This window comes from Sinohyriopsis cumingii, chromosome 2 (assembly GCF_028554795.1).
Source record: "Sinohyriopsis cumingii isolate HCF-2022 chromosome 2, ASM2855479v2, whole genome shotgun sequence".
NCBI classification, from domain to species: Eukaryota; Metazoa; Mollusca; class Bivalvia; order Unionida; family Unionidae; genus Sinohyriopsis; species Sinohyriopsis cumingii.
In genome coordinates, this window is record NC_142962.1 from 32,657,087 (window position 1) to 32,670,053 (window position 12,967).

The following is a 12,967-nucleotide window of genomic DNA, read 5'->3' on the forward strand; positions in this document are numbered from 1 at the left end:
TATAGGTAAGGGTTGATGTTGTTTATTCTACTGATTACTCCAACAAACTGCACAGACCTTGATCTGCCAGTGCATTATGTGATGGCAGATCTGGGTCTATGCAGTTTGCAGTTGGACTTGACTTATAAGTGAGTACGTATGGTATTCATCGAGTTTTTCTACATAGTCCATGAACAACCAGATGAATGGATGTTTTGTTCAGTTTTAAAGCATGCAAGGAGCCGCAGTGGCTAAGTGGTTTCAAGTGCCAGGATCACAACCAAAACTGTCGGTTCAAATCCTGCTATTGGATCAGCCCAGATCAGCTGGCTTGGTTCATCCTTGGGCAGGCCACTTGACTCCATTTCCTTGACATTTCCTTGGCAGTAAATGATCTACTTGTGTTGCTGTGTGTAAAACAGCAAACCAGACCATCAGTGTGCAGAGGACAATAGTTTCAATAATAAGCAACTTAGCCTGTCATGAAGGAGGTATGGAAAGCCATATCAAATTTAGAACTTTTCTTTTAGTTTTATACAAATTCTGGGCTACTTACATGAAATTTTGCTGGCACAACAATCTGTTTTATTTCTCTGGGATGGTAGAATATATGAATTGTCACCTGGCATGACTGAAGTAATATTTTGGACGCTCTCAACAGATTACTCCATGTGACACCACCAACACATTTTACATGTGTATAATATCAGAAATATGATTGGGCTACAAGAAGTTATGAAATAATTCTATAACTATCATCAAATTGTCACGCATGCATGGTGAAGTATTTATGTCATATTTCTTGTTTTTATCCAAGTTAGATAATGTATGTTATATTGCTTGTTTCTATCTAAGTTAGATAAGGGTTAACTGTCACAGATATTTGGTACAAAACATTTTTAAATTTATAATTTTTATAATTTTATGTTTAATTTCATAACACATCAATCAAATAATGTGCTCAAAATTTTCTTTTCTCTCAGTGGAGCTTGAATGTGCCAAATCGGGAGTGAAGTTCAGCTGTGACTACTCCAACTGTGGAAAGATTTTTAATTCTCTGAATGAAGTCTTGGCCCATAAAAGCACCCACAAGGGTCTGGTGTGTACACATGAGGGTTGCGGGAGAGTCTTTACTTGGCCTGCCCATTTTAAATATCACCAGCTTACACACAGGTATCTTTGCCATGAAAGATGGTAGAACTTTCACAACAAGTGCTGCAGAACCATACATTTTTTGTTAAAGTGTTTAATTGTTAACCCTTTACCTCATAGAGTGTATGGCTTTTTAGCCTTTGGATATACATGTAGCAAAGTTACCCACTGCAGTGTGCTATAAATAGAACACCAGTTACCTGTTCGACTCCTTACACATAGGCCTGCCTGTTAGCTGTTAAGCAGTGTAGTGTATGTTATGTTTAACAGCAATTTTAATCGTTTTATATTTTTGGTACACATATATTATATGTGGAAAGATTTAAGAGGAAAATCTGATCATTATAGCTATATAATTATTTTTCATGGAAGAATTTTTTTATGTGCTTTAAAATCTTGAGAGAACTTGTTCACCATCAAGTTAGTGAAACTGCGTGACCAACCGTAACTGCTATTTATCACTCTCAAAATTTACAAGTTCTTTGTGTCTACATCACTAAATCATCAGAATTTGATAATTTATAAAACTAATTACTGCCTACATCAATATCAGAGCCTTTACTTAAGTTATTGAAGCTTTCATAGTTGTGATTCTAATCGTGAAAACTCGAAAAAGTACTGAGCAAAGTCCACGACATCCAGTTTGGAGAGTGGAGAATACAACCCAGTTACTTTAAATAGCAGATTTCAACCAGAGCATAAACAGTGACCACGTGATCTGACGTAATGGTCATTCACACCAATAAATGTAGCATCTAATAGGGGGTTTTCCCCAAAGGTGGTGCTACGAAAACCTGCTAAAATGGTAGATGTTTACAGCAGGCATCAAAAGGCACTTCCATGAGAATGGTGTAGAGGTGTCAAAAGGCGCTTGTATGCGTATTGGGTAGAGGAGCCCAAAGGCACTTCCATGCAAATGGAGTAGAGGCATCCAAAGGCGCCTGTATGAGGTAAAGGGTTAAGTTGGGGTACAAAAGAATCCTCATATCCATCATTTCCTTCCATCCATCATACAATCTTGTGAATAAAATTGGTTATGGTGGCGCTCACCAGATAATATGTACTTTTGAGAGAGTGACGTATGTAAGGTGAAGTAGTTCGCATTTAAAACATGCACAGTGGAGAGAATGTTTGCATACCTCTATGCTACATTAATGTAATGTGGATGATATTTCTTTTGGATATTGTACTTTTGGAAATTTTACATGATTTAAGCACACTGCTAACTAAAATGACTGCTCCCTTGTGTTAAAAAATCAGTCTGAATTAGTCTAAAGTACACTATACATAGCAGCTATTAAAATAGGGAAAATGAATTTTGCCAGACTAGACAATACCAGCTTCTGAAAGTGCAATGAATGAATTACCAAATATATAAAATGTAAAAAAAGTTATCGGCTCCTTTTTATACAATTGACCTCTGAAGTTCAGGAAGTGAAAATGACCAAGTAGAGCTAGCACTTTTTTGAAAGGTGCACATTTGAAGTAAGGCCAAGCTGTATACTCTATAACCCATAGTACACCCATCAATCATACACCAAAATAAAGGGAATTAAAGGTTCTTTGCATTATACCTAAGATATACAAGGTCTTTTTTAAATAGCCAGTATAACCAGTGAGGAAAGCCGGGGACATTCTTTTTCTTTAAATTCCTAACCCTATGCAAAATGCGAAACTGTATAGCGCCACCTTAAAGAAAATAAAAAAATGTTTGCAATTATTTTTTTTTATTTTCATATAATTATGTATGATGTTCTGAATAAAATGGTACATTCATATTGCATTTAAGCATGAAAATAAGCTAATTATGATCATTTTTCTCTTGCTTACATAATTTGCCATGAGGTATGTTTGTGTGAGTAGTGACCTTAATTATTGGGAAATTAGAAGACTTAGAATATAGGAATAGAGTCAACTTAAATATAAAACTGTTGCAATAAGTGACAGAAATATATGGTGAAAATGTTTTTTTTCATTTATTTGCAATGAAATAAAAAAATAAATGATGAGAAAGTGAATTCGCTTCTTCCATATTAAACAATAGGCAAATATTTTACACTTTGACCTTTGACCTTTATGAAGCTGATGAGTTACCTCCCTTTTCTAATTGTAAAATTCATTGTTGATATCTCAGAAATAATTCTGGCTAGTTTCATGTTCCTATCATTCAGCATAACATTGGTTGCTATGTTTACAAAATGTAATGTGCATTCTTAAAATAGCTCACTTTTATCATGGGGGGGGGTAGGCTGGACTTGTTAGAGACTCTGACACTCATAAATACTGTTCTGTGGGGAAAAAGGCAGGAGAATTATTCATAAGGATTGTTTTGATGCTTGCGACTTAAATGTTTCAGCCATATAAACATAATTAAATCATAAAAAAATAATACCTACATCTTCTTTATGGTGGCGCTCACCAGATAATATGTACTTTTGAGAGAGTGACGCATGTAAGGTGAAGTAGTTCGCATTTAAAACATGCACAGTGGAGAGAATGTTGGCATACCTCTATGCTACATTAATGTAATGTGGATGATATTTCTTTTGGATATTGTACTTTTGGAAATTTTACATGATTTAAGCACACTGCTAACTAAAATGACTGCTCCCTTGTGTTAAAAAATCAGTCTAAATTAGTCTAAAGTACACTATACATAGCAGCTATTAAAATAGGGAAAATGAATTTTGCCAGACTAGACAATACCAGCTTCTGAAAGTGCAATGAATGAATTACCAAATATATAAAATGTAAAAAAAGTTATCGGCTCCTTTTTATACAATTGACCTCTGAAGTTCAGGAAGTGAAAATGACCAAGTAGAGCTAGCACTTTTTTGAAAGGTTCACATTTGAAGTAAGGCCAAGCTGTATACTCTATAACCCATAGTACACCCATCAATCATACACCAAAATAAAGGGAATTAAAGGTTCTTTGCATTATACCTAAGATATACAAGGTCTTTTTTAAATAGCCAGTATAACCAGTGAGGAAAGCCGGGGACATTCTTTTTCTTTAAATTCCTAACCCTATGCAAAATGCAAAACTGTATAGCGCCACCTATGTCATTTTTTTAAACCTACTTCTCCTGCTGTGTACATGATAGCCAGTCTGCAACAACGTGTTTAGAAACATGTATGAGCCAGTGATATTTCACCTCTACATTTGAGTACTCTTACACATCAGTATCAGAGTCCCATGACCTAAAGTCTAATCTCATTCATTGGGGTTTCACCTTATTACTTGGAAAGAGACAATTCCAAAGTCATCTGCTTGAAGTCTAGTTCAATGAGACTCTGCATGACTGGTCCTATACAGTATGGTTGAAATAGCCACTAGCTACAATACTAAAATGTAAACCAGTTCCACACCAATGAACATATCAGATGATCAATACGAGTAATGAGTTTGTTTACTTTAACTTTGGTTTCTCATCCATTGGCAAATGTGAATAGCTGCAGGAACCCAAAAATTAAGTAAATTAACTCCCAGCAAAAAACGAATAATCCAAACAAGGATGCAAAATATGACAAACACTGTGTTTGCGCATTTAAACAACACTGGAAAGTAAATTGGCCATGGGTCAGATATGAACAGGATAGAGGAAAAATATTTTATTCAACCTTTTTAGAGTTCCATGTTTACCAGACAGGTCCAGCATCATATTCTCATGTTACATGTTTAGGCTCGAATAAACAGTAACACAAGAAAGAGTGAAAACAACAAGCTTTGAGAAATTTAACAAATTATTTATTTCCCTGGAAAATTACTGTAAAAATAGAAAAAAATAAGAACTTAGGTTTTAAGAATCAAATCCAAACATAATCCATGAATAATCCATGAATACAATTTTAGAAGTCCTAATATCGAAATGTTCTAATGATTTCAAGTTCGAGTCCTGATGAAGAATCCAAGATGGAAGACGATGATGTATGCTGTATCCTAGGAGATCAATGTTGTTATCTACAGTTCCTTGTAGAAACACAATAAATAATCCTCCAGTTTTGGAAATCCCAATAATTTTTTTAAAGAAATGTCTTTGTTCAAGAATTCTGTATGAGCACAAAAATATTTCCAGAGAAACGAATTAATCTTTTAGAATCCAAATAATCTGAAGAAAAATCAACATATAACTTGACATCATGCTTTTATGCCCAGAATGAGATTATTTCTCTAAAACAATGGTTATACAGTAGTTTTGAGATGCAAAATGCATACCCGTATGAGGATCTTGTGATCATGTTCACATCGTGTACTCTCAGCATGGCCCTGACAAAAAACAATCATTTTACTCTAAGAATAAAATTTTTAAACAATTATTTACTTCACTAAAACTATTTACAAGCATAGGGTCACGTATTCAATACAGCTTCAATCTCACTCTTATTACTCCCACAAAATAAAAAAAAGAACTAGTTGACGTGACTGTTACTAAATTTGAATTAAGGTCAGGAACCAGGTCAGCCTTATGTGTTTACTAAAATGAACAGTCATGGTCAAACTTTTTTCTGGAAAAGTATCAAGTTCCTAGTAAACATTATTTTGATATATAATGAAATAAAAAAAATAGAAAGATTTTAAAACTTACAAACAATATAATCAGATATAGATTAAATCAAATATACATAACAATATTCCATTGTAAAACAAATTTTAAGGTCAATCTGACTTTAGTTATATTGATCTTGAGTGAAAACTGTCACACTGCAGACATCATAATGATTTGACTGAAAAATTGTTAAAGTAATGTTCAGAATCCAAATCACACACACACATAGACACACACTCATATTTCCAATATGACTTTGGTTTCACTCTCCAGTGTTAATGATGCATTCCTGGTCAATGTCCATTTCTTTTTACAATATTTCTAATACAGTTTGGAATATTCATATAACATGCATCTTGAGATTTCAAACAACATCGCTAAAAAGTTATTCAGTCCATCCTATATTTCACAGTGGAACTCGGAACTACCCCTGCACAGTTTCAGATTGTGATAAATCATTTTACACTGCCCAGCGGCTCCAGGTTCACATGCGGACACACTCAGGTCACAAACCATTCAAATGTCCTGAGGAGCAGTGTCAGAAGAGATTCACAACTGCTGGAAACCTGAGAAATCACCTGAGAATTCACACAGGTACAAGAGCAAACTTGATTAGACATCTACTTTTACCACTATACAGTGAAACCTCAATTAGCTGAACTTGCCAGAGAATGGTTTCTGATATTTACATCTATATTTGCATACATTCAGAAAATGTATGTTGTATGTATGTATGTATGTATGTATGTATGTATGTATGTGTGTGTGTGTGTGTGTGTTTGTTTGTTTGTATCTATGTATGTATATATGTATGCATGTATGTACGTATGTACAGTGTGACCCCTCCATAACATGGTAGTTGGGAGCCATAGAACCCAACCATGTTATAGACTGAACCATGTTATAAGTAACCAGGTCAGTTAGCTGAAGAAAATGATGCATGTACTCAAAACAAATTTGCAGCAGGGGGTAGGTAATAAATGCAGGTGGTAAAATATGTGCTTCATCGGCACAGTTACCATCTTAAGTCGATGCAAATTAAATGAAAAATATTCCTGTAGTGAAAACAGAGAAGGCATATATAATATTTTACTTTATTCAGAGAACCACGAAGCGGTACATATACTTGAATACTGTTTATATATACATGTCTATTGTTTAGCATGAATAGGGTATCAACACTGTGTACTCTCCCATGAATCTCATCATATACATTGAATCCACAATACAAGTGATTCCATCGAAAATATGCACACACAAGCAGATTTAAAATATTCAGTAATTTTGTCACAGATCACATTGGTCTGAATTCAGCGGAAAAACATAGTACAATCATGTAACAAATGCCGAAGCACATTTACTTTTCAGTACGTCCCAGATCGGTAAAAGTTAGCGTTTTAAGCTGCCGTTGGTAGGGTTCTTAAGCATAAACTTTTTCCTGCAAAAAGGAAATTATTACAGCACAGTAAATGTGTTCCAGTCATGTTGGAAAATGCTAAAATACATCAAATTCCATTACTTTTATTTAAGTTTGTACTGACTTCCTTTGAAGAAAAGTTCTTTGTTTTTATTGAAGATTGTAGTTGACTTTCTTTGATGATGGGTGCATGCATTATTGGAGTCACCACTAAAAGACAGCTCTGGAAAATCAAACAAATGCCCATTTCTTATTTGTGGTGGCAACATCAAATAATTGTATTGCTTTATTGAGAATGGTTTTCATTTCTCCATTTGCTGAGTACATTTTCGTAACAATCGGTGATTCAAAGGTAATCTGTTTCCTTTGAAATTTCAGCAAACTATTTTATCTGGGTACATTTTTATAAAGGAATTGGCCATCATTTGGTCTATTCTAGTAAATGTTCCTCCCTGTGTATTGAATAAACCAGTAAGTAAGATGTGGTTTTGGGTTGCTTTTTTTATTACATTTGTGGTAGCAGCATGAAGCTGCATTCCTCACTTACATCAGAAATTTAACAAAGGGTCAACGGACAATAGAGACACAGGGATTATTACAGAAAACATGAGTGTTCTGATGGATTTAATTCTGAGTGAAAAGAAGAGGAATATTACTTACCATCCACATACAAAATATCAGTCTATGTAAATATATTAGTTACTAGCGAGCGGCTGAAAAAGCAACGAAAGATAGATTACGAAATAATGCCTTGTCCGGTTGATCCCCATTACCAGAAATGCCAATGACAAAAATGTGGATATCTTGCAACATACAGAACTCATGCTAGATGTCAGGATAAGCAGATTCTGATATAACAATGCACTGTTTAGATGGTTTGTAAATATGGACAAAGAATTTGTTTATGTAATAATAGATTAATTTCAGTGCATTTTATATCCAGTTTGTGGCCTCCTTTCATGGGGCCTCTGAATTTCTCCACTCCAAACCAATGGTTGTATATATACAAGTTTAAACAGCCAACAATGTCGCCAATAAATAAAATCACCAGATGGTATATTTTGCCGCCAATAAGAGGAAAAAAGTCCAAGTTTGCTACATTGGCAAAGCCCTACATGATCCCAGAATAAACTTTCGACATGTTATTTTTCATACTTTTAAGAAGAAAAAACTACTTTTTCATGTATGAGAAAAATACATATAAAATTTCAGGAGCCATGCCACGATGGTCTTGTATTATTCATACACAATCTCTTCCCCAAAATGATATGCTTTTTTGTACTTTTAAGAAAGAATTATGAAAAAAATACATGTATATGAAACTTCAGGAGCCACACCACAACCATGTTTTATCCGAATTCATGTTCTAATGGAGCATGCTATAGCAGGGTCACAATGTATGTATGTCTGTGTGTCTCTATGCATGTATGTATGTATGTATGTATGTATGTATTTGTGTTTAATGGTACTTCAGCACATTAATGGCTATATGGTACCAATTAAAAGTATTGTACTAAAAATATCAATAGTGCACACAAGAAGATAAAATATAAAAGGTAAAGAAGTTAACATTTTTCTGCACAAGATATATAACAAAAGTAAAACATTAAATCCTTAAAACATCATTGATTGGATAATTGAAGCTATACTATATATTTACTATGAAAAGCTTGGTCTCATTTCAAAATTAATACATTGGATTTGTTTTCAGTATTATGGTCTCAACTTTAATTGTTAATTCTTGAAAAAGATTCAGTGTTTATTTTTAAATGCAGGTTATAAATATAGATGCAGTTACACCTGTCAGTAAAGGAAGCTCAGGGGATCATACATTTTTTATCTTGACATAAAGGTTGAAAGTGATCTTATTAAAATTATAATGACTAGCAAGTCTTGTTTTCTGTAAGCAAGTGTCCTTACAGAGAGGTGTCTGCAAATACAGGTTTTATAGATAAAGAAGGATATTGATTTTGGAGACAAAAGATGAGCATTATGGTGATTGTGATGGACAGAAAACAGTTTTTACATAACAACTTAAGTTTTAGACCACATCCTTAACCAACTATTTTGTTGGGCTTGCACTTAAGGAGAAGCCTGTTGACTTTGAGGTCAAAAGGTCAAGGTTATTCTGGTTTGTAGAAAAATGTATATTCACAATAAATTTTTCTTTGAGGTAAGTTCTATGACCAGTCTTTGTGGATGTCTTCCACTTAGGGTAAGAAAGAAACCTTTGATTTGGTGGTATAAACATCATTTGTCAAAGTCATTGTAAGTTTAATATTAAAAAAATAGTTTCTGCACAGTTATTTTTTTGACCAAATCTTGTTGATGGTTTGCACATAAAGCAAAGAAACCTAACAACTATGGAATCAACAGGTTCAAAATCAAGGTTTTTGTGTCACAAGCTTGGGAAAGGTTTTCTAGAAAATAATTTACTTGTATTACATATAAATGCACCATAGTTTGAAGAGGGACCATGAAATGCACTATTTAGTTGGGGTTAAGCAGCTGAAATTTCAAAGTCACAATGACATAAAGACAGTTTTTATACCACCTGAAGTACAACACTACTCACCCAGAATTTGACACTGTGGCTTTATTTCATATGTATGTGACTTCATTTAGTCAGTTTGCTACAGAGTCGAGCCCCTTAAAGTGTGGACCTGTCTTGGCAAATATAACATCAAGCCATGGCCTATATTTCTTGCTTTCAGTGTTTTGCGTTTTGGTTAGTTTCTTCTTTACTGAAGGCTGTAGTTAATGCAACTTTACGTGACTTCATCTTGGTGAGTAAAAGACCATTCTACCAAAATTAAGTCACTTTATATATTGTTTATACCTCTGATATTCTGGTAACACAGATCATTGTGAACACTTTTGTAGTTGCAATGTGATGCTTTACCTGTTTGGGGTATCTTTTGCAGGAGAGAAGCCTTTTGTATGTACAGTTGAAAGTTGTGAGCGAAGATTTGCAGAGTACTCCAGCTTAAAGAAACATAAACTGACCCATACAGGTACAACATTTTGCTATTTATCCATACAAGAATAGAAATCATAAACTGACCCATACAGGTACAGCATTTTTCTATTTATCCATGCAAGAACAGAAATCATAAACTGCTTTTAAGTTGAAATGTTTGTTGTTGTTGTGGGGTTTAACGCCATTTTTCAGCACGTGATAGGCTATGCATGGTGGCCAGTATTAATGGCGGAGGAAGAACCCGGGAAAACCACTGTAAGAACCACTGACCCACGAGAAGCTAGAAATGTTTGTAGAAGCACAAAGAAGTATAACCTCAAACATTTCAAGTCTTTACAGAGTGCTGCTACAAACTCAAATACCATGTGTCATCATTATTCTTAGATGATTAATTACAGAATGATTCATTAACAAATTATCTAAAATAAAATTTTGACACTAAAACAAATCCTGTATTGAGTCAGCATTATGCGAGACCAAATTGGGTACAAATGACTAAATCACGTCAGATGTGGGAAACCAATCTGATCATTTAAAAGTCTGTTATCTATCCATCAGGAAATGCTTAAAGCTCAAATGCTGCCATTACATGCAAAAAAGGCGTATATGCCAGATCATCTGAATAATACTGAATCTTGAGAGATATTGGTCCTAAACATCATTGGGTTCCATTAAAACCAGGTAATTTCAACATTTCATCACATAATGAGCCCTACCTCAAACTGAGATACCCTACCATTTACCACTTGTACAAATTTAGTTTTGATCAACAACATGCACTGGTCAACCAGTCTCAGTCAAAAGCAGGAGAAAACACAAGATTTGGTATTTAAAGATTTGTGAAATTTGAAGATGATACACTCCTCTTGTCAACTATACAAAAAAGTGCATGTTATTGAAAGTTTCTAGTGCGTCCCAATTAATGAAATCACAGTGGTTTTCTGAAAATATTAAATGATTTCCCAAAGTCTTGCAGGCGTTTTGTTAACTTTATTATTGTCTTTCACAGGACTGATTTTGCAATAATTAAAATGTCAATTTCGTTTTTTAATAAGAAACGGGTCTTGCAAGCACTTCATTTTACTGCATCTCTTCCAGAGTTTATGTGGGGGCCCCAAGTGGTCTAAAGCGCCACCGTTACGGATCACTGCCATCTCACCTCTGTCTGCGTCGGTTCGAGTCTCGGATTCGGCCATTGTGGTTATGTGAGAAAGCTTGCCAGTAGCTTCTCATGGATCGGTGGTTCTTTCTGGGTTCTTCCTCCACCATTAATACTGGCTGCCATGTATAGCATATCTTGTGCTGAAAAATGGCGTTAAACCCTACGACAACAACAACAACCAGAGTTTATGTAGTACTTAGCATGTAACACATCACCATATCGATGATGCCATATCATGTCATTTTGTGCTACACAGTAAGCAATAATTTTTCAGAAATGGACTAGTTTTTTGTTTTCTTATCACCAATTTTTTTTATGGAAAGCAATGACACTTGTATGCAACTTTGTTGCTTGTTGGCATGGATACCATGAAATTCACTTAAAATCTAAGACAGTTGCCAATTTTTATGTATTTAAAGATTTAGACACCTCAGACCTGTAGAAACAAACTACAGGATCACAGGATTGATATTGTTTCCTCTTGGAAAGACCAGTCTTAGGTTATTTGGCCATGGATTAACAATACTGTCTTTAGGAATTTAATCAGTCATCTGTGCCATATAACAAACTATAAAGTGGAAAAGGACTCAAGTAAAATATGTTCAGTCCCATCTCACCTGTTTTTTTCAGCTATTAATGCAAATTTATTTGTAATTTTGGGAATATTTTGTTGTGTAAGTTTTAGATGTCTTTAGTATCAGTTTGTTTATGCTCACTGGATTTAAATAACAGGTATCCTGGCGTAGCATAATAAAATGCAGTATGATGCATTTTCTTAGAAGTGCTATTAATAACACGTCCCCAAAAATCTGTCATAAATTTGAGCACATTAACAATAGTCAACTTTTAAAAGTGAAACTAGATGATTGCATTTATTAAAGGTTAGGAAAGAGGAATGTACAGATTTAATACTAAAGTTTGTATTACATTATTGCATTTTTTCTATTTTGTCAAACTGGATGCATCTACTGGGACAAAACCAGACCACTAAACAAACTTGCATGATCATTATTTTTAAGGTTGCTGTCTTGCACATATAACTTTGCAGTATATTTTTTCATCTCATTTCTCAATTGTTTGACTGATTTTTTTCTGTGTATTTTGCTCATCTTGGGTAGAACAAAATGGTCATGGAAACATTTTCTTCTGATAATTGATAAAATATTAAACTCTGTATTTCATTAACACCAAAAAGGACTAATTGGTCTCTCAGTACTGGTGAAATTGAAATCAGCGAAGAGGTGGTTTTCAAGATTTACTTTCTTTTGTTATGGCAATCACTTCTTTCATATAAACATTTGACAGACATGCCCATCTAAAGGAACCAAAATATAATGTGTATACACATGGGAACCAAAATATACTATGTATACACATAGGAACCAAAATACACTGTGTATACACATAGAAACCAAAATACCTGTTTTGCATATATCTAGAAGTTTCAGAGGGAAACATTTTTTTGTAGAAAATGTCTTAAGTTTAATGTTAAAACTGGCTATCAAATTAAAATGCATTCATTAGTATCTTCAAAATGTAATTGTGAGACAGGTGTGCTTTTGCAGGAGTATTCAAGGAAAATACAGTTGAGTGAATAATTATCATGAAAGTAGATTTTGACTTCAGGTCACTGGCAACTAAATATTTTATGCACTATGTTATCAGTCTTTATGTGATGGTACATGTATATTAAATACTGTATTTAAAAGAATGAAGGTCACTGATTGACT

The 12,967-nt window shown here is 34.1% G+C and overlaps 1 protein-coding gene across 4 annotated transcripts in view; it reads left to right on the forward strand.

Annotated features, from left to right (window-relative positions):
- Window positions 1–12,967, forward strand: part of LOC149804582 (uncharacterized) — a 57,709-nt gene that overhangs the window by 31,902 nt on the left and 12,840 nt on the right. For all 4 annotated transcript variants that reach the window (XM_089941865.1, XM_089941873.1, XM_089941889.1 and 1 more), the window contains exons 3-5: window positions 963–1,152; window positions 6,091–6,272; window positions 10,020–10,109. In XM_089941865.1, coding sequence (XP_089797991.1) covers window positions 963–1,152; window positions 6,091–6,272; window positions 10,020–10,109 — 462 coding nt within the window. The remainder of the gene's footprint in view (window positions 1–962; window positions 1,153–6,090; window positions 6,273–10,019; window positions 10,110–12,967) is intronic.